The following is a 24,753-nucleotide window of genomic DNA, read 5'->3' on the forward strand; positions in this document are numbered from 1 at the left end:
TTCCCAAAAACCAAACTACAAACAAGGAGAGGGTAGCAGTGCTTTAACATCTGAGGGTTTACAACAACATCTGAGTTTATTAATGCTGACAATGTACAATTACCAAATCCCAGTTTTCTGACCTTAAACGTTTGTGGCAGTGTTAAGCAGACTGTTTCCTAATGCTGTAGGCTACCACAGGACTGCTAGCCTGTCACTTCAGCCTAGACTGAAGCAACACCCCCCTTCAGTAGCCACGACCTGCTTCGGTGGTTCCTGCACAACCCCTGCCGTCCTCAGGTCCTCGACCAGGGACTCCGTAACAAGCACTTCGATGCATGCACACCCCGCCTGCTGCTGGGGGCTGGCCCTCGCCCACACCTCAAGGTGGCCAAACCCAGGACTAGTTTTAGCTTAAGCACGGGATACATCTCCACTTGCATTAAATACATTTATTGCAAACATCTTTACACAAAAATAGGTTCTCTCTAGGCCATTCACATGCAACTTCGAGGCAAGAAGCAACTACCCACCACAATAACAGAGATTTAACCTATACAAGTTTAATGTTTGCCACACTCGGTAAAATTATTACATCTTCTTTGAACTGCTCGTCCGTGTGCAGCTCGTTCGGCAGCAGGCTCAGGAGCCTGAGGTGTTGTTGCTTCCAAACCGCTGATTGACGCTGTGCAGCAAGTGCTTGGGGAGGCAATTCCAGGAACTGGCCAGCATCTCCTTAAAGCAAATGACTGCTTCCAGGCACAGCCTTGGGGAGAGGAGACACGCTGTTAGCGTGAACAAGGGCTGCAGGCTAAGCTCATTCTTTAATGCTAAATGTGCGTCTGAAAGGGATCTCGCTCTGCCCTCTCCTAACTGGCTGCTGTTCCTTCAGATTTCTCGAGAGGAAGAACTTTTTACAGTTATTTTCAGGAACGTAACAGATCTAGCGGTAACCCTGCACTACTTGTCTTGGCAACACGAGAGTTTCACGTTGAAGTCTTGCTTTCTTACCTTACGAGAGATCTCGGTTGTAGAGAAAACACAAGTATTTCATTACTGTGAGCCTGGGGATGGGGAGGGGGGGAGAGAAAGAGAAGCGGTTTGGTTATGTGGATTCACATTATTGCAGCCCAGGCTCACATAAATGGACCCCGGAAAGGAAGGCAAATGGCACAGCTCTGGGGACTGGCGAGGAGAGGCCGAGGTGGGGGGATAGACTGGGCTTCACGCAAGCCACAAAGGCAGCAAACAGCCTGAATGCGGAATTGCTCACCAAATCCCGCAACATGAGAAGTTACGGGCACACGGGGAACCACAGATCAACCAAACCCCTGATCTAGTGACACTTCACACAAAGAGCCAGAGGGGAACGGGCACACCAGTGGCCAGGCTCACACACCGTCCCTGCGCCACATCTGTCCGTGTTCCGGCTGACCCCCTGCAGAGAGCAGGACCACCAGCTGCGCGCAGGGGAACTGCACCGAGGGACCCTGGCCATGGGGACTGCGAGCAGGCTCAGCAGCCAGCTGGGTTCTGCCCACAAACCTGCCCTTGGCAGAGCTGAGCTGATGCTGCACAAAGAGCTGTTGCCTCACTCTTGTTTGCCACTCGCCCCTTCCAGCTGACGCCCACTGGTTCTCTTGCACCAGAAGGTGCTGGCACGCTTGTTCCCAGTCTCCCTTTCCAGCCAACTACTGTTCTTACAGATCTTGGGACACCCCCACCCTGGCTCAAGAGCCCCTCTCTGCTCAGCCTTTTCTTCCCCCTTCCAGCATCCCAGCAAAGAAATGACTTTGGGAGGGGCTCCCTGGAAACACCCCCAGGAGCAGCACAGGGCAAAGCTAGAGAAGTAGGTGGGAGGTAACAGCCTCCAAGTAAAACACGTGTGAGGGAAAGCAAGTCGTAGTTTGTTTAAATAATGAATAATGATCAGGTTTCCAGAAAAGCAGCAAAACATTTCCCCTTCAAGCTTTGTTTACGCGCCTTTGTCAGTCCCCACAAGATCACGCTGCCAACTACCAGCATTTCACTCTCGCTGGAGCGATAACGCATCACAGCTCCTGCAGGAAGGGCTGGGCTGCACAGGAAGGGAAAGTTCAAAATAAACTTACAGCTTTGGAGTGGGCAAGTAAGTTGTTGGCACAGCCCCCAAAGACGATCACCTCTCCCTCCTCGCTTGCACAAGCGGTATGCCACAACCTACAAACAGAAGTCAGCACTGCATTAAACAAAAAAGCCACCCCACCCAATAATGCACATTTAGGATTTGTATTTAAAGTTAACACACGCGACTTTGCCCTTCCACCAGCACGCTGTAGATGTGACTAATTCAACAGGTGTTTATGTTCAGAGAAGGAAAACTGGTCAGTAAATGGTGGGCTGCGTACGGCAGCCTGGTTAGGGCAGGGCTGCAGGGCTCAGCAGCACGCCGCCCGCAAGCGCAGGCACCTGTGAAACCCACAGCCCTGTCGCTTCGGGAGGACGGCTGTCATCATCTGCTTGCACAAACGTTATGTTCCTGTCCCACTCGAGTCAAAAGACTGAATGAACACAGTCACTCCGGTTCTGTCTTGCTTTCTTAAGACTCGAGGAAACAACTAATCACACACGTGTGTTCACCAACAGCAGGGCACCGCTGTGCCGCTCCAGGGCGCGGGGGAGGGCAGGAGAGGAGCAGCAGCTCGGCCCTGTTACTGCCCCAGGAAAACAGACCCCTCCTCATCCGCAGCAGCAGCAAGAGCAAGGCCAAAGAGGGCAAAGCAGGAAGCACTACTGCTTTGACTCGTCTAACCTCAATCAGAACACCGCCCCAAACAAGACGGACCACAGTAACTCCCGTGATGTGAGTGTTCTCAATGCCATATACATGCATCACAGTAGTTCTGATGCTTTTGAATTGCAGGTCATCATCTCTCATTTACTCGGCAGGAAGACAAAAATATCCTGGGTGTGCACAGGGACTAGCCACCAGCCAGGATACCCAGAACGGTGACACCTGCCTCTGTCAGGTTTGCTGGCAGTGCGAGGACACATGGCTTCCAGTCAGCTCCGGTGCTGGCAGTCACAGCTGGGAGGCCTCTGCAGTCTGGAGGTCAAACCCGAACCCCCCGCTGTGTCCTGCCGCTCCACAAACACTGAGCTATACGCTACCTCCAGCGCCAGTGCCACAGCGGTGCGCGTCCTGCATCCCGTGTGCGTTCGACACACCCGCCTCTCTGGGGCGGAAGCTAGCGTTAGCGCTGTGCTGTTCAGAAAAATTGTAGAGGAGTGCGTGTCCTCTCTTTGACAGCCAACATCAAATGCTTCCTCGCTCTTTTTTAATGTGTTTCCAAGAGAAGTGTCTACCATACCTGGGTTTTTCAGAGTAGTTATGCTCAAACTGTATCCACTCGTTCTTGCTGATACAGTAAATCCAAGCATCGCCTGAAAACAAGCAAAACCCCGATACAGACAGCATCCTGTTAGTTCTTTCACATTTGCTGCAATAAACATGGACTCCAGTGTAACCATTTTTGGTCTTAATTAAATCACATATTTTAGGAAAAACCATATGAAACATTGGGCTACCTGTCTGAAAAAAGGTGTTTGATAGTGGTTTATAGCAGTGTAGTCAGAGGGGAAGGATGGGGAACTGTAGAGCTCATGCTAATTGCAACTTGCATTAGATACATTTTCAGAGCAGATTAATTTATAAATCATACTGCCTCAACACACTCAGCAACTCCTGCCCTGTGAAATTAGCTGTTGGCCTTAAGGAGCTGGATCACAAGTGCTTGGAAGGAATTTAGCGAGAATTTAAGGTGACGAGGCAATAATTCAAGCTTCTGTGCACAACTGTTCAAGAACACAAAGAACAAAAAGACAACACAAAATCCTTTTGGAATGACTCACTTAATGGCTGCTTGTCAGTGGTGAATCCTCCAAAGAGAAAGAGGTGATCTGAAGAAATTGGTGTTAAAGAATGCCAGGATCGGCCAACTGGGCAAATGCCTTGTGTGATTCTGCATTTCAATAAAAGCACCACAAATTATGCATGTGCTAAAATAAAATACTGCTCCTCTTCTCCACTCTGATGATTTTTCAGATATTCAAAGGATGCAGCTTCATACTGTGCGTAGCTCATGACCCAACAGCAAATTTAATTTTTTAGACACGGTAAAAGAATTTTACTTGTATCAGTACTTCAAAAAGCCTGATAGCAAGAGTCAGCAACTGATCAGGAGGATCAGTTCTACTTGAGCTTGCTTGCTTACTTGCTGGAGTTTACAAAGTTTCATTGGGATGATAGAAGTGAATAAAAATGGCATCTTCACATTCCTTTACAAACAAAAGAACTCAGGTTTTAGTACTTACATTTCATTCCACTCCCAGGTATCCAAATTCAGATAGTAAAGATCGTTCATTCTGGACTCCTGCAATAAAGTAGACGACGGCTGAAATACTCCATTTATGTTTCAGTAAGACACGGTTACACTGGGCTGGGGCTTACTCTGTATCTGCCGCCGAACACGTAGCCTCTGTTCCCAACTGTAGCACAGGCGTGAGCTGCTCGTGGTGAGGGAGTTTTGCCCTGGGAAAAGAAAATGTGAAATAAAAGGTAAGTTTATTTGATACAGTAACAAAAGAGAGAATATGTTGTTTCACCAGAAACCTGTGGCAGATCAAGTGAGGAGGAGCCGGGCTGAAGACACCCGTCACACACATGAAGCAGCACGGCTGCGGCCATGTCAGGCGCCCTGGGATGCACGGGGCGACAGCAGACACGGCGGGGAAGGGGCCGGGCTGCTCTCGGGCCTCCCAGGAGAGTACACCTGGATGTCACACTCCAGGTAAAGCGAGGACTCACAGTGCCAGAAATCACTCACCCGAGGAGATGAAAGGCTGAACTAAAGTCAGATTTAAGGCCAACAAGGAGCAGAGTGGAAAAAATATTCAGCAAGTTCTCCTCTGTGCAGAAACTTGGGTTTTTTGATGGATGGAAGATCAAAAAACTCATTAAAAATGGGATTCCCCCCACCCACCCTTTGAGTGTCAAGGTATGAATTTTGCCTTTAAAAGGGGCTTCAGACAGTCACAGAAGGCCTCAGACTGTAAACAAGACAATGACATAATAAATCATTAGACAGTATTTTTCTTGAGCTACTTCTGGAATATTTGAGATCTGTATGCAATAAGACAAAGCAATTCTTAAGTAACTCCTTATTCAGATTACTAATCTCCAATTTCATTTCCTCCAATTCTGTGGCAATGTCACTCCATTTGCCTGCTCCTGAATACTTCCAGGACACTTCAGATGGTGCATATTTGCAATTACAGAGTAGTTCATTTTGTTTTGACCACAATTCAGCACCCAAGTGAAATGTACCGAACCGCCACATTAGTGAGGACAACAGGAAACCATACAGTTCATTTTCCTGAGCTTCCCATGAGCTCAGTGCCACTGAAGCATGAAAGAAAGCAAGTCAACAGAAAAAAAGATGAAGACAGACAGATCGGAATAAAAGGCAAATTTCCTGGTTTTGGAGAGGAGAGGAGACCTCAGTAAAAGAATGGTTTAAATTCAGTTTAAACAGCCTCAAGAATGCTACTGAAAAGGCAGCAGGTAATTACTATTTTGAGGGGATGTTTCTAAAGCCGGTTCTACCAACAGCGTTTCAAATCCCTCTCTTAACACAAGTGTGTCGTAGCTAAGACTGCAAACACAAGCTAATGACCCCTCCGAGTCCACGTATAGGAGAAAAATTAATGGTGCCGCTTCACTGGCAAGAGAGCAAGGTACAGGGAACTAAGACAGCTCATTCATCAAAAGCCAGAAGGGAAGAGAGCCCTGGTCAAACAGTCCCAAGCTCCAAGCTTCAGCCCCTGGCCAGGTTTTCTCCCCGGGCTGGATCAGACAGACTGCATGTCCCAGGGGGAAGGCAGACCAGCAGCAGCCAGCAGCGCTGCAGGCACAGTGCTTCCCGCCAGCCACCGCCACAGCAAGCGGCCTGTGATTCACCCCACGGAGAGAACAAACTTAGCAAGCACCACTGAGACAGGACCAGCTCCACGTGGCCCATTTGCAGAGTCTCAGGCTCACGACCCTTCGAGGCTTTTCTCACATCCTCCTGCCAGGTAGCACTAGGTATTTCAGAGAGCTGAATAATTCTTTGGGAGCGGTTTATATCCCGAAGGAGGCAGGATCACAGAGCACCTGCCAACTAAACACACGGCAGTTGAAGACGGGCAACACGTAGACATGGCTGCAGAGTGGAGCAGGAAAGCAGAAAAATGTATTTTCGGTGAATTTCCATGCTTCTTGCTGGCAAACAGTTAACCACATCTTCTAAATTACTGCCGGGGAGATAGATATTAGAGACAGGATCCCCGTGAGATACAATGGGTTAAGACAGCTTCACACTGCTAGTTAACCGCACACACAGCCAGGCACTCAGAACATCGGCGGCCCCAAGCCACTGCCGCTGGGACAGGCCACTGCCAACCCTGCGCAGCGACAGCACGCTCCTCCCACGTGACACAAATGAAAGCGGTGAACCCAGGCCCAGCAGAGTCACGCTCATTTTCACAGGATGCTACAAGAGATACAGCAGACAGTGCCCGTATCTCTTAAGAGCTGTAACTTAATTAACTGACATAAGATTAATAATTACCGTAGTTATAGGCTGGCTCCAAGTAAAAGTTTCAGTGTCCAGAACATGCACGTGGTCATTCCACCCTCTAGGAAGACCTGAATTCTTTAAAAATATTAAATAATCAACAAGTATTAATAAGTTCTAATTAAATATTAAGTTTAAATAGAAATTACTTCCAAGTTTACTTACCCAGAATGAGGTTTCATCAAATTCGAAAGTTCCCCGTTGCTTCCCTTCAGGAAAATAACCATAACCTCCAAAAAATATTAGCCTGCAATAAAACACGCATCAAGATCTATTAGAAATGCTATCACATCTGTTGCTACAAATTAAAGTTCTGTTTCAGCAGAGCCTTTACAGAAGACAGGAAAACCGGGAAGCTCCTTTGGCTTCATTACTTCCAATATGTCTACAATGCAAGTTTTCCAGGTGTGGGGCCCTGTTTCTTGCCCAATCAACCCTACCACCCACATTAAATCCCTCTGTAGCTGTTTCCCACGCCTCAGGCTTCCAAGCTTTGCACTGGTCCCAAACACGTGATGCTACCAGGCCTGCTGCCTGGTCACTGCGCTTCAGCCTTCGCTACTGGGGCTCCCACACAGCAGCTACAGGGGTTTATTCCTGCAGTTCCCTCACTCTGCCCTTTCCAAGCTCTCTGCCTGTTTTTCCCAAGCCCAAAATGGTCACAGACACTCCCGTAAGAAGCAAGGAGAAAGCATTACATCTTGGGCACAGTCACTGCGGAGATGGGTGCTAGGCAGGGCAGGGCAAGGGGAGGCCAAGGGACACTACATGCAGCAGACCCTCTGCCAATGAAACTGCCTGGGAAGTGTTTAGCTTTGGGAGAGGAAGGTATTTTCCTTGTTGCGCTTGTTTCAAAGCCTGAAGAACAGTTACTATGAGCTGTCGCTCATCTGTTTTTACTGTTCTTTTGGTTTTTAAAATGTAATTTACATTTAAGTTTTACGTTTGGGTTTTAGCACGTATTAGAAACTAACGGCATGATTTTGCCAGAAATCCTTACTGAATTATGAAGTAACAGAAAACAGTCTACACCACCTAACGAAACATCCATAATACCAGTCTCGCACAAGTTGACATCTAAACTGATCACATCGAGTGTCGTAACAATAAGCTTTCTCTCCACATCAAGAATCAGAAAATTAGCATCACAGGCAATTTCCTGTCTTTCACGAGTCTCTTCAGCAAATACCAAACCAGTGAGCTTCCTCTCCACGTAATGGACAAAGCAGCACAAGCGTCTGTAGTGTTCCACACCAAAATCATTGTACGTGGCTCAAACACAAGGACGTACGGCGTCCCTGATTTCCTCTGCCTCAGTAAAGCCAGAGATGCTACAGTCAAGACCAGCTGTGCAAACAGGCAGAAGATGCCTGCGCTGTCCAGGTGGTAAGGTTTTGTAGGTAACAGCTTAAAACCCTACCCTGACATGACAAGATGGTGGCATCCTGTAACCCTTGCCAGCTGTGACCAAAGAAGAACCAGAGGCCCCTGACTGTCACCTCCTATTCGCATCAGACCTCCTCAGCCCCGGCATCGCGTACCCCAGCAGCACTGCCCAGGCTGCAGAGAGACCTGCTCTGTGGGGATCAGCCTTTCCAGCTTCTCCTGCAAGGGGAAAATTCTGGCCATGTGAGCTGTCCCTTGTGCCACAGCATTCGGGAGTCCTGTTCTCTGGAAGCCAGGAATCCTCTGAGAAACCAGCCCTGGGTAGATGCTCCAAGAAGAAAGCCAAAGCCCCTGACCTCCCCTGAGATAATTCACTGCCACCCCCAACCTCCTGAGCAGCTGGGGTACAGCAAGCCTGTGGAAGCAGGAAACTACCTACAACAGGGTCTTTCCTCAGTCCATCCTCCAGTGCCAGAGGCTGGAACATCACACAGCTCCCTGCTTAGGGGACTAGCACTGCACTAAATGAATGGAACGTGCAAGGCAACAACGTTTTGCCTGTCAGGTCACCTGGCTTCAACACCTTCTACCCATCTTCCTCATCTTTTCCAAGGTTTGCGATGCCAGAAGGCCTTCTGCCATCTCTGGGGCGCTATCCCAACACATTAAAACTGGACAACATCAACAGCAGTTCAACACACTCCTTGTTTTGTGCAACCAGCACAAAACACGCCGAATTCAGTATGTGCACCGCTGTAAAAGCCAGAGATTAAAATGGCTTCCTGCTCTTCAACTATCACAGAAAAGCAAGCTGTCCCACAAAATGTGACCAAAAGACTGCATTTTCCATGATATAGGGAAAACAGGCTTCTGTGGAGAACAATTCCAGATGCAATTGCCAAGAGGAATGACAAGTAACCACAATGCAGCGCCTTTAAAGCCCTGTACTGAGAATGCGCTGTGGAAGATTTGCCTGTAACGAGCCTACGTTTTGGACTGTGACTCACAGAGATAACCTACAGCTTACACCCAAACCGGGAGTGAGGTTTTACCCTTATCAACCGCTGAAGTTTTAAAAGGCTGGCTGGGGAAGAAAAGCAGCATCTTCCTGAAGCATGTATGTGCCGCAAACAAGAAATCGCTTGTGCAGCTCTTGTTCAAACAAAAAGACACAACAATGACAAGACTAAGAGTGATTAAAAGCAAACACACGCGCAAGGATAGCTGTGCTGACTTCGTTGCTGGAGCCTTACTTGTTTTTGTAAACCCAAACGCCAAGTTTGTCCTTTGATGAAGGAGGTACCCCCTGACACTCTACTCTGACCCACTGCAGCACTTTGTCCGTGGATCTGGAATTTAACATGTAGAACTGTAGAAAATAAAAAGATTTTCTTTTACCCACACAGTTAGCTTAAAGCTTAAGTCTGACTGATGTTAAAATATTAACTTTTATATAGCATGTACTAGTATAGGAATAAATTAAAAGTTCTTTTCCTAGCTGCACAGAGTACCGACAGCATTAGGCACAAAATATGGATCCAAAGATCCTTATCTTTCTGCGGACTCAAGCCCCAAACACTTTTTACAAAAGCAACAGGATTATGGACATGAGTTGTACCATCCCAAGGCTGACAGGGGATACAACAAAGGAGTGTACAAAGTAGCAATTCTCTTACAATAATAATAATAAAAACACTGGTTAAAAAACAAACAAACAAAAAGTGTGGTTTTCTACAGTATCATCCCTTCTCTGCATGTTACATCATTTTACATACACAGAAACAGCTGATACACATATATAAACCAAGTGAAATGTAATACCACAGCAGAAAGGAAGCAAGTCACACTTTATAAATGTGGCTTGTTTCAGACCATTTACAAGCATTGCATCAAGCTACTTTCAGTCTATATTTAAGAGTGAGGCCAAAACTATTTAACCTAAACCACTCTTCCAGAACATCAGAAAATATTATTAGAGACTCCAGAGAAGAACTGCATTTCAAACAACTACAGACCAGTTACAAATCACTCCGATATTATTTCAGTGAACTCTGGAAATTCCCATCTTTCAAAAGAAGCAAACTCAAAAGCACCAAATGCAATACAATTTATAGGGTGAATTGCACAAGAACAACGGCAACCAAAACAAGTAATAGGTCATGGTGTTTCTTCAGAGCTGTAAAGCTACCGGAGTACAATCATCATGTGAAACGATGCAGAGCTGAAGGCTGACCTGTTACACAAAAGTCACGTTATCTGACCTGCTGCAGCGAAATTAACACACTGAACGGGTAAAAGTCAGCCAGCTAATCACCTGCCTGGGAAAAAAAAAAAAATCCAAGCAATAAGCACCATATTCTCTTAGTAAAAACCTCCTAGGCAAGCTCAAAAAGAACACGGCTTCTATTAGCTCACATCTGGGAAAGCAGCTGACAGGACGAGAAAGTTGGTTACCTGCTTCCAAGAACTAGATATGCAGCCAGTAGATGAAAATATTACGTTGCAGAAGCCGTAGAGGATACAATGACTGGAATACACCTTCAGCATTTCCTGTTATTAACATTTAAGCTCTGAAATGAGATCCAACCTGTCCAGTCATTCAGAAGAAAATGTTTCCATGATTTGTTACCATTATTGACTTCTCGCTTTGGATGGATTTTAATTAACTGAAAAGGCCACATCTAGTTTATAAAAAATGGGAACAAAAGCTAATGAGGAGAAACATATCTGTGAGGAGGAGTTTACCTTTAAATTACTAACCTTGTTTGTATTGCCACGTGCATGATGTCCTCCGAAGAGGTACACCACTCTGTCTACACACACAGCACAACTTCCAGACATGGAAGGTGGAACATCTCCCTCTGTTTTACTCTTCTTCCTAGAAGCACAGTTTAAAATATTTTATCTGATAAAAACGAACAATAATGATTTTATCTGGAGTGGAATTTTATAACGCTATCAGCATGTTTTTAATTAATAGGTCACTGCACACCATTCAGTTACGGGTTCTTCACGCCCTTGCAGGTTTAACAATTTACACCACTAACCTGGTATGAGGGAGGGGGGTGGGGAAAAGGCAATTAAACTGATACATGTTTTGTGGGGGAGGAATCCTGTCTACCTAGTTCAGGAGTTTGGTATGCCTTTCACGTCCAAAATCCTCAGAAAGATCCTCAGGCAAAGAGGACACTCCTGTCTAAACTGAAGGTTTCTATTTTGATACTGGGTTTTTAATATTTGTAAACACTATAACCACAAAGATAAGCTTCCGCCCCACGTCCAAGGCTCTCGCTAACCACGAGGACTGGAAGCACTGCTGAAATTGAAATTTCTGCAAAGCACGGAGGGGTCTCGGCTTCGTGGCACAAGGCCCTAGCCAGCTACAGAACGGGAGCGCTGGACTCCCTTCTTCTTGCACTATCAGGCACGCAGGTTTCACACAACTTCCAGGTTCCCAATGATCTAAGATGACACAGCAGTTTCTCTGGCTGCATCAACATTTAAAAACAACTCCTAAAAAGGACAAGAAATAAAAACCTCAATATGGGTTCCTTCACCAATATATCACTGTAATCAAAAGTGGTATAAATACAATTTTCAGGTGCTATATCCTACACCAAGCATACCAAACCACTTCACACTGTTGACCACGTACTCCCTGTATGGGCTGCCTCTCCTACTTGAACTTGTGAAAACATATTTGTTGCTTTTATAGAAATAAATTATTTGGAAATATTTTACATATTTATGCAATAGTTTGAGAGGTGGGAACAAAGAAATCAGGGAATTCTCTCTCTGTTCACAGACCCACAGACCCTCAGCATGCTTTCTATACCAGTTTAAGAATTTTTCTTTTTCCCCCCCCCCAAACCCCAACATTGTAATTATTTACTGTACCATCTTCCAGTTTCCATGTTGTAGATCCATATTTCATCTCTAGGCAGATAGAAGTCATAAAATCCCCTAACTTGGGCATTCTGCAGAACGGGTCAAAAAAGACAAATGCTTGACACACTGAATTACAGACTCCTGTGAATGCTGACACGCCCCCTCAGAGATCTAATCACAGAACAGCAAACAGCAGGAGCAGTACCTGCCACACTCCTGTACCTCTCACCTGCAGAGCAGCCCTCAGAGAGCAGGTATTTGCCTATTTTAGCTTTGGCTGGGGACCAGACAAGCTCCCAGCAGAGACTGGGGTAAATGGAAGTTAAACCTCCTTTTCATAGCCCAGGCAGGATAATTAGGTGCATAAATGAGTTAAAATTTCCTTTTTAATTCCCCCACCCCCCGCATAACACCAGCAGAACAATACACCAAAGCTTTGTCTTGGGCTACTCATTTATTTATCAAGTTAACAACTGATCTTCATCCTCGTCAAAATCTTAAAGTGACTTGGTTCTGTTTGCAGTACACATACACCCCAGTGTGATAAATAACCAACCTGTGACCACTACCATGCGATATATAGTTGTGCTGGTAACACCATAAATAAAAGCACCATTTTGCATGGTGTGCGTTTCAGATCAGACAGTATTTGCTCCTCTTCCAACACGTGAGTTGACAAAGGCAGTCACCACCCTGCATCCCACAAAAAGTTTAAGATCTGCGTTTAACACTCGTGATCTATTTCAGTATTTAAAAACTCTTAAATGCCATATTCTAATTTGTTAAGTGGAGCTCTTCTTTTCTGGGGGAGGGATACTTTTACAGAGTCACTCCCAAACAAATGGGATGTAATTACCAGCACCATGGGTGGCAGAAGGCTTACGTAACGAGGAGAACAGCCTACCTTATAGCCTCCCCAGACATACATGCAGCGTCCATCCGTGACTGCCACGTGCCCGCTGCGCTCAGCAGGGCTGTCGTTCTCCAGCTGCTCAAAGCTGTCCTCAGCTGGGGCTGGGAGCTCTTCGTCTGCCTGCAGGTCTTCATTATCATCAGCCATTTCGATACAGTGCTATGTGCACAGAATAACACATAGTATGGAGCTTTGAAAACCATCAGGGGAAACACCAGAGTTAAAAAAAAAAAAAAAAAAAAGAAACTACACACTGTTGTTTCTTTCACAATGATGTTTCAGTGGAAGAAGTTCTCTCATCAGTCAAGAAACTTTCAGATGGGGATTCCTCAGTGGTGTGCAATTTATAATGGTTTCGGTTGCCAATTTGAGCTAAGGTATCTATCTGTTTTTTAAAAAAACCCACATTTATCTATAAATACATTAACTGTTGACAAAAAATAAAACAACCCACAGTGGAGAAGACTCAAAAGCTTTGCCTATGGTATGGCTTTCACAAAAGTGAAAACTCCTGCTGCTTTTCAGGCCAAGTCCCTTTGGGTTGCCTAAGCCAAGACTCCCACACACAAACTTTCCCACAGCTGTTAAATGCAGGATGCGTTACCTATGGTAAAAAAAAAAATAATAATACCAAAGCAAAACACCAAAAACAATGCACGAAACAAAGCCGCCTGCTCCAAATCACGCTAGCATGCAGAGGGCCAAAGCCCAGAGCGCCCTGGAAAGCCGACAGCCAGGCGCACCCAGCCTGTGCAGTGCAGGGGTGTGAGCAGCCACCGCGCCAGGGCTTTGGTACGCGGGGAGCCCCAGGGCCACGCTGTCACTGGGTGACACCGGTGGTAATTCAAAGCCCCAACTGCCGGAGGAATCAAGCCAGGAGGAGCCGCTGAAGTCAGCCCTGCCAGGTCATCCTGGAAGCTGCCTGCACCCTCCGCCTCAGCCTGCAATGGAGCTGGGGGACCCCAACGCCAGCCACCTGCCACGCGGAAGCCGCTCCCAAGCCCTGGCCTGCTGTTCGCTCCCCTACAGCCGCGAGCCGAGCCCGTCACCGCAGCGACACTTCCTGACACGGATCAAACGCTCACGGGAGCTGGGGAGGGCCCACAGCAGCTCCGCACAAGCAGGCAAAGCGAGAGGAACGCGGGGGCCTCCCCGCGGGCGCCCGGCCCCGCACCCCGCGCCTCTTCCCCTCACCCGCCCCACGGTGCGGGCACCACACCGCCTTCGGGAGTTTATTTCCGAACCTTAATTACCCTTTCAGTCAGAAATCCGTACCCGCAGCTCCATGAAATCTGTCTGCTTCAAATTATCCCGGTTTTTACCGGCCCCCCCCAGCGCTCGGCACTCTTTATTTCTTTTGTTTTTAACAACTGAGCCGCGCTGGACAAGTGTCCCCCTTCAGCCATTCTTCAGCTCCCTGCTGAAACACTTCTCACACGCCACCGCGATTCCCGAGCCCTCTCCGGCTCTGCCCTGGCTGTCCACAACCCCCTGACACCCCGACTGACCAGCCGCGGCCACCTCCCATGTTGAGGCAGCCCCGATAAACGTCATCTGTCGCGACATGCCCACAACGCAGCGGCCAAGCCGAACGGCAGCCGCACGGCGCTGCGCAGTGCGCCATCACGGCACTTCCCAGACCCGCTAACAACCCCGCCGCGGCCCTTCCCGCGTCCTGCCAGGGCGTGAGCCGCCCCCCGGCCCCCCCGCCGCCCCCTCCCCGCCCAGGGCCCGGCACCTACCGCGGCGGGGGGCTGCGGACCGCCCCCCCTCCCGCCTCCCCTCCCTCACCTCAGCGGGGCCCGCACAGCGCCTACAGCCGCCGCGGGCGGCCCCTTCCGGCAGCGCCGCGCAGGCGCCGCCCCGCCCCGCCGCTGCCTGCCCCCGGGCCGCTGCCTGCCCCCGGGCCGCGCCGTGCCCCGCGGGGCCGCACCCTGGGAGAAATACCCGCGACCAAGGGGGATTTGCGAGGGTTCTCGTAAGGAGCGAGCCCTGAGAACCGAGAGATGGCAGCTGCTCGTTAAAAAAAAACAACAAAAAAACCCCCACAAAACAAAACAAAACAAAAAAAGCCAGGGGCTTAATGCTGCACGTTTAGCGCTGGCTGAATCCCGGCTGGGCTACGAGGCCGGCACAAAACTGGCCTTCACACACAGGTTTGCTCCAAAGCCTCCCCTCCCCCACAGATCAAGTTTACAGATCGTAAAAAGAATGGGTCAAAACCAGTCCCGCTTCAACTCTAGAAAATTTTAATGACTCTGATCCTTTAACTAAATAATTGAAACTGAAAAATAGCCAAGTACTACATATGCTCTTTTTAAACAATAAATAAACTTTTTTTTAACAAGAATTAAATATAAACTTTACACATCCAAAATACAATATACAACCTATTTCAAAAAGGACTTGTTGATTACAGAAACATAGTAAACCAGTATTATGAACTGCTCATAAGCTTTCCTACACCAATGGTGATGCTGCCCATGGCAGGCCTGGATCCAAATCCCACGGAGAGCGCACTGACTTTCCTATGTCGGGCAAGACGTCTGGCTCCTTCGTTTGACTGATGGTCAGGCGACAGAGCCCAGTGGAATCAACCAAGATTCAGTGGTGTTAGCACATAAGTTACCTTTTTCAAGACTGGTGAGTGTGAATCTTCCCAAGATACTGTGTTGGACTAATGTAATATGTTCCGAAAGGCTGATGTGATAAGGCTGTAGTAAGATTTTAGACTTAAGCCAATATTTTATCCGATTGGAAACATTCTGTATCATCGAGAAGAATGAATCATATGGACTGCCTCATTAAGACCACAACAGCAGAAGTTAACAATATATACAAATGAACTTTTATCCATTTTCTATAATGCAGAAAACAAAAGAAACTTCCATAAAAAGGATTTCTTTGTTCTCAAACTTCACTTAGAAACTCAACAAACAGTTGTTCTGTAGCATTAGTAAAATTCAACAACAAAAGACTTTGCTGTACACCATAAGTAAACCAAAGTGTTCAACAGTTTTGTTACCATTGTTCATATGGTGTTTAGTTGGCTTTGTCTTTCAATTTCAGCTTTTTTCTCTTGCCGGTGCTTAACTGCTGCCCAGAAGGTTATTTTTTTCAGCGCTTGCTGTGATAATTCCGATGGCAAGCACGGTATTTGATACTTTAAGACAGCTGCGTTCTTACCAATGCAGTCAAGACACAACCTGAAGAAAGAAAAAAGAGGAAAAAAAAAAAAGAAGAGAAAGATAAAGTAAATGGTCTATATCCTAAAGACAAAAAAAGTGACATCTAATAAAAGCTTGTGATGTTCATTCTATATGTTGAACTTGCATGTGCGGGACAGAGTACTACACGCCACCAGTGTCTGAACTGCTATGGATCGCCATACATTGCACGTTTCAAATATTTACCGAGGAGGTAATTCTATATTTTACCTGCCTATGCAGAGCGCATGGTTCAGACCTGTGTCTAAAAGCACAGTGCCGTGACAATTTACGCTAGACAACTTGTGCCAATAACCTCAACTCACCTGAGCAGCGAATAAGGTTGAGTCTGAAATATCAACAAGTCACTGCAGTGACCCTAATCAACAGAAAAAAAGAACCATTAAAATGACAAACAGCTTCTCAGAAATATCACTATTTTCTAGATTAATGTAATATTTATTACCACAGGTATAATTTAAAAGTGATAATACCTAAATAATTATTTATAAAGAATCTGAATAACAAATTCCTTTTTATGAGCCCAACAAGGGCAGGAAAAAACCCTTCAAAATTACTTTCCAAAAACACCTAAGGTCACATCTTAGAACACGGTATGATATGAACAAACCTGATAATATCACCAATCATATTCACTTTATTTTATTTCAATTTTAGTTATCACAGAGATAGGATTTATTTATTCAGTTTACTGACTGTGTCCATGAAATGCAAGTCATCTTTGCTTCCACCAAACACCATCACTTCTCCTTCTCTTCCAAGGCAGGCTGTATGCCACAATCTAGAAATAAAATTGTGATTAGTGACCAAGGAACAGCAATCAGCTGTGTGCTATCAGCAAAACAAATCTAAAACTTAAATGGTTTTAAGGGTTTCTGAGGAGCAGCAAGTTTACTTGCATGTTAACCTCTTTACCTCACATATTCTCCTCCATTCTTCAAGTTTATTTTCAAAAGACTCTTTTGCTATAAGGACAACTAAAATGGGAAAGGTCACTCTTCTAATCCCATGATTCAATTACTTTACACACAGAGACTTGAAGTCTTACTGGCCTCACTACTCACCCAGAAGAATTTTACAATTTCAAGTAATGTACTTTACAAGTTGCTCTGTGGGCTGCAGAAACAATAAAGCCTGCTCTTTATCAACCTGTGCCTGAAGGCAAACCTTCCATTCTTACAACAGAATGGGGAATAAGCGCCGAGCCCTCGGTGGAACACAGTGCTGATGAGAGCCTCTCCTCTGTTTGGCCATTTATTTGCACAGAGTATGTTGGGCCTTAGTATCTCTGAGGCTCCTGCTTCTTTGTCAAATATTACTGAAATGGGTCAATTGATTCAAAATGTACGTGGGCAGGACAGGCAGCCGTGCATGCACAAAGCACAATAATATAACCCTTCTTAGGAAATCAAGGCAAAGACATTATTTAAAAACTCTCCAGAGGTAAAAAATAATACCCTAAAATATATTACTCATTTCTTTAATATATTTAATATAAAAGGAGAGAGCAATATGACCATTGATCTCATGAGATTTTTGCTGAATGATTACCTTTCATACAGGCCAGTATATTTTTGTCATTATCTGACTTGTCTGTTCTCTAGTTATATATACTTTGTCGTATTTATCACTACTGCAACAAAATGTTACAGTGGAAAATTTTTGGAAAACAAAGTAACTACAGAAAACAAGCTTTTGCTAAAAACAGCTTTTAGTTTTGGTTGTGGTTTTTTTTTCTTTTAAAATTTTCCACTATTTCTTTAATCATAACTACAATTCTAATGGCTTTAAGCCTGTGAGGTTTTCAGTACTGACTCTTATACCTGAACACAAGGATGAGAGCTTCAGAACACCAGTTATCCTGTTTCAGTTTTACACTTCCCCCCAAAGATTCCTGGGGATCATTTTCTGTGTGTCAGTTACTTAGATCATGCCCACAAGTTTTGTGTTGTGCATATAAAATACATGGTATTAAAAAGAAAACACAACAAAACCAAAACAAAACGTGACTTGTACAATCTTGCTTTAACAGAGATTCTGCTACTTTAGCAGCTACACCTTGTTAGATTTACTTTTTATTATTAGCAGTTAAAAATCTAGAATTTTTATACCAGTGTATTACCACTGAAGTAAGTATCACAAGATTATCACCACCAGAGCTCTGGCCCTTTAAATCTACTTAACCAAAATAATATGCACCACCGGAACTTTCATGCAAAAGTAAATTTTCTTTCTTTCTCCATTCATATCAGTAATTATTCACCATTCTCCACAGAGAAAAGGTGGGATACAGTTTAGCCTTCCTCATACCTGTAGATAGATCTGTCTCTGGCTTATCTGCATTATGAAAACTCTGGCCTGGACTTCATCACTGAAGAACACTGGGGAGCCTTTCCTGCCTTGACTTTGTTGACATCCTAGCTTGCAACCTGATGCTTTTTCTACAGACTGACAGAGTTTATGTCCTCTCACAGCTGCTCTAAGTTATCACCTAAACATTCTAATACAGCATGTTATTTAAATCATACAGATGTATAATCTAATAATTGATAACCTTTTTTTACACAGCTTTTCTAACTAGAACAACAGAAATACATTGTAATGAAAACACTGGGAGTCTGTAATTTAAACATACAATTTGTTCAATACTTTAACCTGGCATGCAAAATGTTAGCTAAAGTACAACTGATGGACAGAAAGAAGAAAAGTATGTTCTACCAATACAGAATCAGAGATCTATAACCTGGAAGACAATTTTTCAGAAATCAATTACTAAAAATTAAGGTTGAAGGAAATGATTCTTTACAGAATTTAAGGAGGGAATTACTTTCGCAGAAGCATTAGGAAAACACGTTCATGCATGTGTGATATACCACGTATTTTTATAAAATAATGGAAATGATAAAAAAGTACACATATACGTGTTATCACCAGTACATTTTAAGTCCTGCTGTGAAGTCATATGAGTGACAGAACTGATTTAAACCTTTTTCAGCTGCACAGATCCAGCAGTAATCCTGTGTAAGTATAGGGATACAATTATGGTACAACTAAGTACTTCACATTCAAATTAGTTCAGTATATAGACCAGCTTTTGGCATGTCTCCTTTTATGCAAGTTTCCAGGACTTCCTGAAAAACGTTATTGAAGTTTCTCTTTTTAGGGGAAAAAAAAAACAACCAACAACCCAACTACAGGGGAGGTCTTTTATTTCAATAAAGAATTAGGTCAATGAAAGGCAACTGCCTTCAGCCTACAAACTGCATACTAAAATCTTCAGATAGTGGAGAACCACAGGACACATTTGGACTTGAGGGAGCTCTGAGACTCTTGTCAGCTTGTGACCCAAAAGCTCTGTTCTTGTAGGAGGGGGTCTGGGCTGTGTGTGCTGTACAGTTCCCAGCAAATTTAGCAGCACCAGCCTCAGGAAGCCTCTTTGGTGATTCTGCTGCAGCAAGGAAGTGAGCTTGCTCAATAGCCTCTCTGCCAGCACAGCCAAGTGACAATTCCACTTTGTAGCCCTGTATGGAATCTGCCCTCGGACTGCTGGAAAACCACTTGGGGCTCAAGAGTCACAGGTTCCTCACATCCAGCCCTGCCACCACTGGAGGCACAAATGTTATTCCAGCTTAACTGCAGAGTAAAGGCTGAGCTGCAGCTCCCTAGGCTGCTGCCTGCAGAAAAAGCACATTCTGTCCCTTCCCCATCCTTTTCCATGATGCACCGGTAAAAATAATTACACAAGGTGAGGCAGTCTGCCATTTCAGCAGTTAACTTTTATGAGACCATCCATGTAAAGAACTGAACACCAAGACAGACACGATCCTTGACTGCTAATGATGTGCTTTTCTATTTAAGGCAGTCATCAGTCCCTTCATATATCAGTTCACTAATTGTAAAAAGACAGAAAATATTCTATGAAGCTAAGGTATAAGTTTATTTGGGCTTGAAGAGTTTGAAATATAAGAAAACAGAAAACTTGATCTACGGTGCTGCTATATTTAAAAGACGCCCTAGAATAGGATAAAACAGGAAGAAAGGTAATTGAGGTAAAGATATTTCAGTAACAGAAAACAGAATGCAAAGCAGGAAGCATGCAAATGCCAGACCAGAATTGTACACTGTGCTAAAGGAATGATATAAAATTGTGCAGAGAGTACCTGGGTGATTGTATTGAATGAACTCCATGAAAAACTTATATTTACTATCTACAGCAAATCAATTTAATAGTATTTATATTATAAATGCAAGGAATGCTTCAAACACAGGGAAGGGGAACTGTCTGGAAGAGACAGTATTGTTGCCAGTATGAACAACACACATTCTAGAACCAGGTTGGTTTTGGTTGGCAGTTAAATCCTCGAAATAACAAAACTCTGCAGTCATTTACTGTGCTGCTTAGTACTGCTGCTTAGAAAAAAAAAGAAAAAAAACAACAAGCAAGAAGGTATTTCATAGTACTTTTGAACCCTGAAAGATGCATCAACATTTTCATGGTTGTCCCTCCCCCCAGTGCTTCTAATAATGTATCAACATTAATCAACTTTTATTATTCTTATAGATTATTAGTTCCTCAAAAGTTATGCAAGATACGTTTTCTTATATAAAAATAATTTGGCTATCAAACACCAAGTTAATTGGACACCCAGATCCTTCATTACAAAAACTCTTCTAATGCAAGTAACCATCAACTGTAACAAATACAGAAAGTAATAATGCTGTATCAGGTGTGAAGGAACATAAGTTAGTAAAACAAACTATTCAATCATATGGCATTAATTTTCTAAGGTATTCTTACAATGTAGTTTAAAAATACTATCCAATAATTTAGAAGTACTTATTTTTTATAATTTCCTTAATTTCAGCAAAATATCTATTTTCGTATACCTAGGCATACTCTTCGGCAAATGGGTAAGTTGTTTCCATCCATTTGTTGTAATGCTGTGAATCCAGCCATCACCTACAATATAAGAACATACATTAGTACTTTTTCGTGGGACAAAGTATTACCTTTTTTATTTATACAAAAAGCTCTGTGTTCTAAGAGCCCATATTAAGATAACAGTAACATCATCACTACATTAACTTGCATCTTTTCAGTCTTTGTGATTTAACCATTCAGTCACAGAAAGATCACCACACTGAAATCTGGAATTAAAATACACTTACTTTTTTCCTTTCGGATACACTGAGAAAAATCACCCCCTCTCAGTGGAATATATCTGTGACACTCAAAACTATTTTCACTGATTTCACATTTTTTCATGAAAAGAAGTTGCCTCTTCTAGAAAAGGAACTCAGTATAAGATTATCCTACTTCCTATTTAACGTTTTGTACCTGTGATTTGTTATTAATCCAAAAATCTACATTATGTCGACATTATTATTTGTATCTTCTCCTGCAATTTCTATTGATATCAAATTACACCTTTTTCATATCAAAATGCATCAGACTCTTGCCTTTATTCTTTTTGATGACAGTTTGATGAAAGATTTATTATCATATGTTCTTGTTGTACTATATACTATGTGCTCCTATATTTCTATAAAAATAATAAGATAGCTAGAGAAATACTCAAGCGCCATGAAAATTCTCTAACAAGATTTAGGTCTAAGTAGCCTGAGAAAGACAACAAATGTGCACACTAAATGATGTTAGTGTTAAAGTGTACAACAGAATTATAATCTCTAAATTACTTACTTAAAGGAACATTATCAGAACTTAGTCCACCAAAAAGAAAAAGTCTGTCATCTCCTATCGTAGTCAACGTGTGCCAGGATCGGTCTTTTGGTTTCTCTCCATTGATATTAATTCTTGGTGAAACAAATAAACAAAAACAAATTTTCAATTAATGCTAAAAATTAGCCTGCCAGAAATTTTAATAGTTCACTTATCTTGTCCTAGAACAAACATGGATATTTTCCGAGTGAAAAAGCTGCACTCACACAATTTGAATTTACTCTTAAGATGAATGGTGTTAAAATCTAAGTGAAGTAATTTCTTGTAGTAACTGTTCTCTAAACAATCAGTTCTATAAGTATCAAATTTAAGGACAAAAGCATTGATTGTTATTTTGGTTGTCTGTTTTCTTAAGATCACTAAAGCTACTACTTAATGTACAACTGAAGGCACTTAGGACAGCAAAGAAAGGACCACATACGTATTCAAATAAACTGCACAATACATGTAGGTAAACAGACTAAGTTATTTGAGATAAAATTTAATGAATTCTGAGGGTCTAGAGTTTCTCTGCTCCTAGGAAAATGATCTTAAATTATGCAAGTGTTGTGGCTTTACCTTTTATCCAAAAGCTACTACCTCTTCAACCACTGTGCCTTTTAACACAATGGTTAAATGGTCACCCAAACTTCTGAGATAAATTTTAGTACAACATGGAATTCCTAAGTACAAAACAGACTCAGGTTTATTATCCCAAAAATCTGTTCATGTTACAAAAACAGGGATTTGATATTGATTTCATTTTAGTTGCACAGTTAGGTGTGCTCAAGATGAGAAACTGAACAGTAAAGAATCTGAACATAAGGGATTACCTACAGCAGGTGGCCTGAATCCACAGCATCAGTTTACATATTCAGCTGTCTTAGGAGGATCCCAACAATTAGCAAGAGTAAGAACCTCCAGAGGGCATCAGCCCACCTAGTATCTGGCTACTAAGCAAAAAGACGAACTTCTGTTGCAAAGTACCTGGTTAGATACAAAGAATCTAGGCCACCGCATACTCAGTACATCCTTATTTTGGAAAGATGATGGAAGAAGCCAGTGCAAACACCTTTAAGGCCTCTCGTGGGGTCAGAACGTTAGTCGGAGACTGTCCAGAGGGAGTAAGAAAGGAATATTCAATCCAGGTAGACTATACCTCTCAAAGAACCAGTTACTTTTTTTTCCCTCCACTTTCCTGAAGTGAGGCAACTGTAACATACACAGACGTGTGCTCAATCTACAATATGAGCAGCGCAGACAGTCAGCTGTATTTCCTTTGTTATCAATGAAAAGAAACAGGTCCTTGAAAAGCGCAACTCTTGATTTATTTTAGATGTCTGCCTTAGCAGCAGTCGTCTCATGCCCAAGAAGTGCCTGTTTCTCTTAAGTGAGCTCAGAGGAAGCCTAGGGTGAGTAATACAGGCATCTGCAGTTCAGTTAAAGGAATTTCACTACTGGTGACTGCTAAGCAGTTCTCCATCTGGAAGCAAAGCCTGAAGAATCATAGCTAATTAAACAGTGATTGCAAAACCGTCCTACTAAATTTGGCACTGAAGTTGAAGCCAAGTCACAATGTTTGAGTTGCTTTGCACAACTCTTGCATGAGAAGCTTCTAAAATTGGCAAAGGGGCAGACTGTGCAGAGATACAAACAGGCTTTGATGTTTAGAAATACAGATATACCAGATACTGATGGCTGATAATGTTTCAATCCTTCATACCACTGATACAAAACCCCCAAAAATCACAGTAAGAGAAAGAACATAATATTGAACATTTTGAGTTAACAAGTCAGTGGAGCTCAGGGAAAGCAAGGTAACTTCTGGGTAGTGGCAACTGAAATAAACACTGCAATCTCATGCTGGAAGATATTACTGGATTAGTTAGGTTAATATTATGCAATTCCTTAAGAAATCTACATAAAGTTGCATAAGAAAAAGAAGACATGACTGGTTAATGAGAAGCCATGGGGCTTTAAGTAAAACCATCGTTGCATTTGGAATTTTTCTTTTAGGAGATGTCCAATAAGTGAATCCAAATGCAGGACTGCACAAACCAAGCCCTCTTTGCTGGGAGACATGTACCTTACAGAAGAACCTCAAACACCTGCAGTAAACTTGTCTTGGTCAGCAGCATTCAGACAGCTAAACTTTTTAATCTGTATTAAATCCTTGAGTCTCATTTGGTGATAATTCACATGGGCAATCAAAGGCAATCTCTTTGCAGCTGCAGAACGGCTGAAAATTCTATTATCAAGACGAGAAAGGTTGCATCTTGCCCAGTTTTTAATTCATCATTAGATCAGAAATTTCAGTAGAAAGGAATCTGTAGCTACAGCATAAGGGAAGTCTCCTTGCCAAAAAACACCTAGAGGAGAAAATACCCTGACAGCAAACTAGTCTGAAGTAATTTACCCCTCTGTAAAATACTGGAATGACACGAGGGCTTATTAGAGGCAGTTTTCAGCTGGAAATGGATTGTCTGGTTAGAATTATTTAAAAGTATTGCTGGTGCTTAAAGGATATAGTTATTTTCTTTACTTCACACTCTTAATATTTAATTTTATTGGTCTCAGCAAGCATTTCTTTGCTATATAAATTTCAGACAAAAAAAAAAAAAAAAAAGAGGAGAGAAAAAAACCCCCACCCTCTTTATCTACTCTGTCTTACTTTACAATGTTTGTGTATGGATTCGTAAGACTTTTGGGACCAAGTTCTTTATATTGGAGATGATCCCTGCAAATGCCCAATTTCTAATACACCCACCACTACTGATTTTATGAAAGGAAGCACATAGCCAGAAATAATTTTCCAAACAATTTGTGCAAAGACAGACTGTAAAGTGGAGTCAAAATGGAAATACTGATTGGACATTGTTCTGAGAGATACACTGATTTTTGCTCCTTCTGTAACCAGGAGATGAAATCACAAAGAGGTATGTTTGTCCATGCTGACAAGTAGCCTGGTAATACAAGATGAATTTA

At 43.4% G+C, this 24,753-nt stretch overlaps 2 protein-coding genes across 5 annotated transcripts in view; both read right to left on the reverse strand.

The window, feature by feature from the left end:
- Nucleotides 1-26: 26 nt before the first annotated feature.
- On the reverse strand, nt 27-14,682 carry KLHDC2 (kelch domain containing 2). 4 transcript variants are annotated; one of them, XM_056345184.1, is made up of 14 exons: nt 14,614-14,682; nt 12,814-12,981; nt 11,919-11,998; nt 10,782-10,899; nt 9,275-9,390; nt 6,801-6,882; nt 6,630-6,713; nt 4,469-4,549; nt 4,333-4,391; nt 3,871-3,980; nt 3,330-3,402; nt 2,091-2,178; nt 991-1,043; nt 27-745 (listed from the first exon to the last, which is right to left on the reverse strand). In XM_056345184.1, exons 2-14 carry the CDS (start codon nt 12,967-12,969, stop codon nt 622-624), a joined length of 1,224 nt encoding a protein of 407 aa, XP_056201159.1. In that variant the 5' UTR covers nt 12,970-12,981; nt 14,614-14,682; the 3' UTR covers nt 27-621. The 4 variants fall into 4 exon arrangements, with proteins under 4 accessions (XP_056201159.1, XP_056201160.1, XP_056201158.1 ...); XM_056345185.1 differs by having other exon boundaries at nt 14,565-14,667; XM_056345183.1 differs by lacking the exon at nt 14,614-14,682 and adding an exon at nt 14,098-14,485.
- Nucleotides 14,683-15,048: 366 nt separating this feature from the next.
- KLHDC1 (kelch domain containing 1) overlaps nt 15,049-24,753 on the reverse strand; it is a 31,483-nt gene continuing 21,778 nt past the window's right edge. The window contains exons 9-13 of the mRNA XM_056347018.1: nt 21,751-21,863; nt 20,937-21,009; nt 16,746-16,830; nt 16,355-16,407; nt 15,049-16,028 (exon numbers count right to left, since the gene is read on the reverse strand). Of these exons, the coding sequence (XP_056202993.1) occupies nt 15,854-16,028; nt 16,355-16,407; nt 16,746-16,830; nt 20,937-21,009; nt 21,751-21,863 (499 nt within the window). The 3' untranslated portion in view covers nt 15,049-15,853. The remainder of the gene's footprint in view (nt 16,029-16,354; nt 16,408-16,745; nt 16,831-20,936; nt 21,010-21,750; nt 21,864-24,753) is intronic.

This window comes from Falco biarmicus, chromosome 7, assembly GCF_023638135.1.
Source record: "Falco biarmicus isolate bFalBia1 chromosome 7, bFalBia1.pri, whole genome shotgun sequence".
NCBI classification, from domain to species: domain Eukaryota; kingdom Metazoa; phylum Chordata; class Aves; order Falconiformes; family Falconidae; genus Falco; species Falco biarmicus.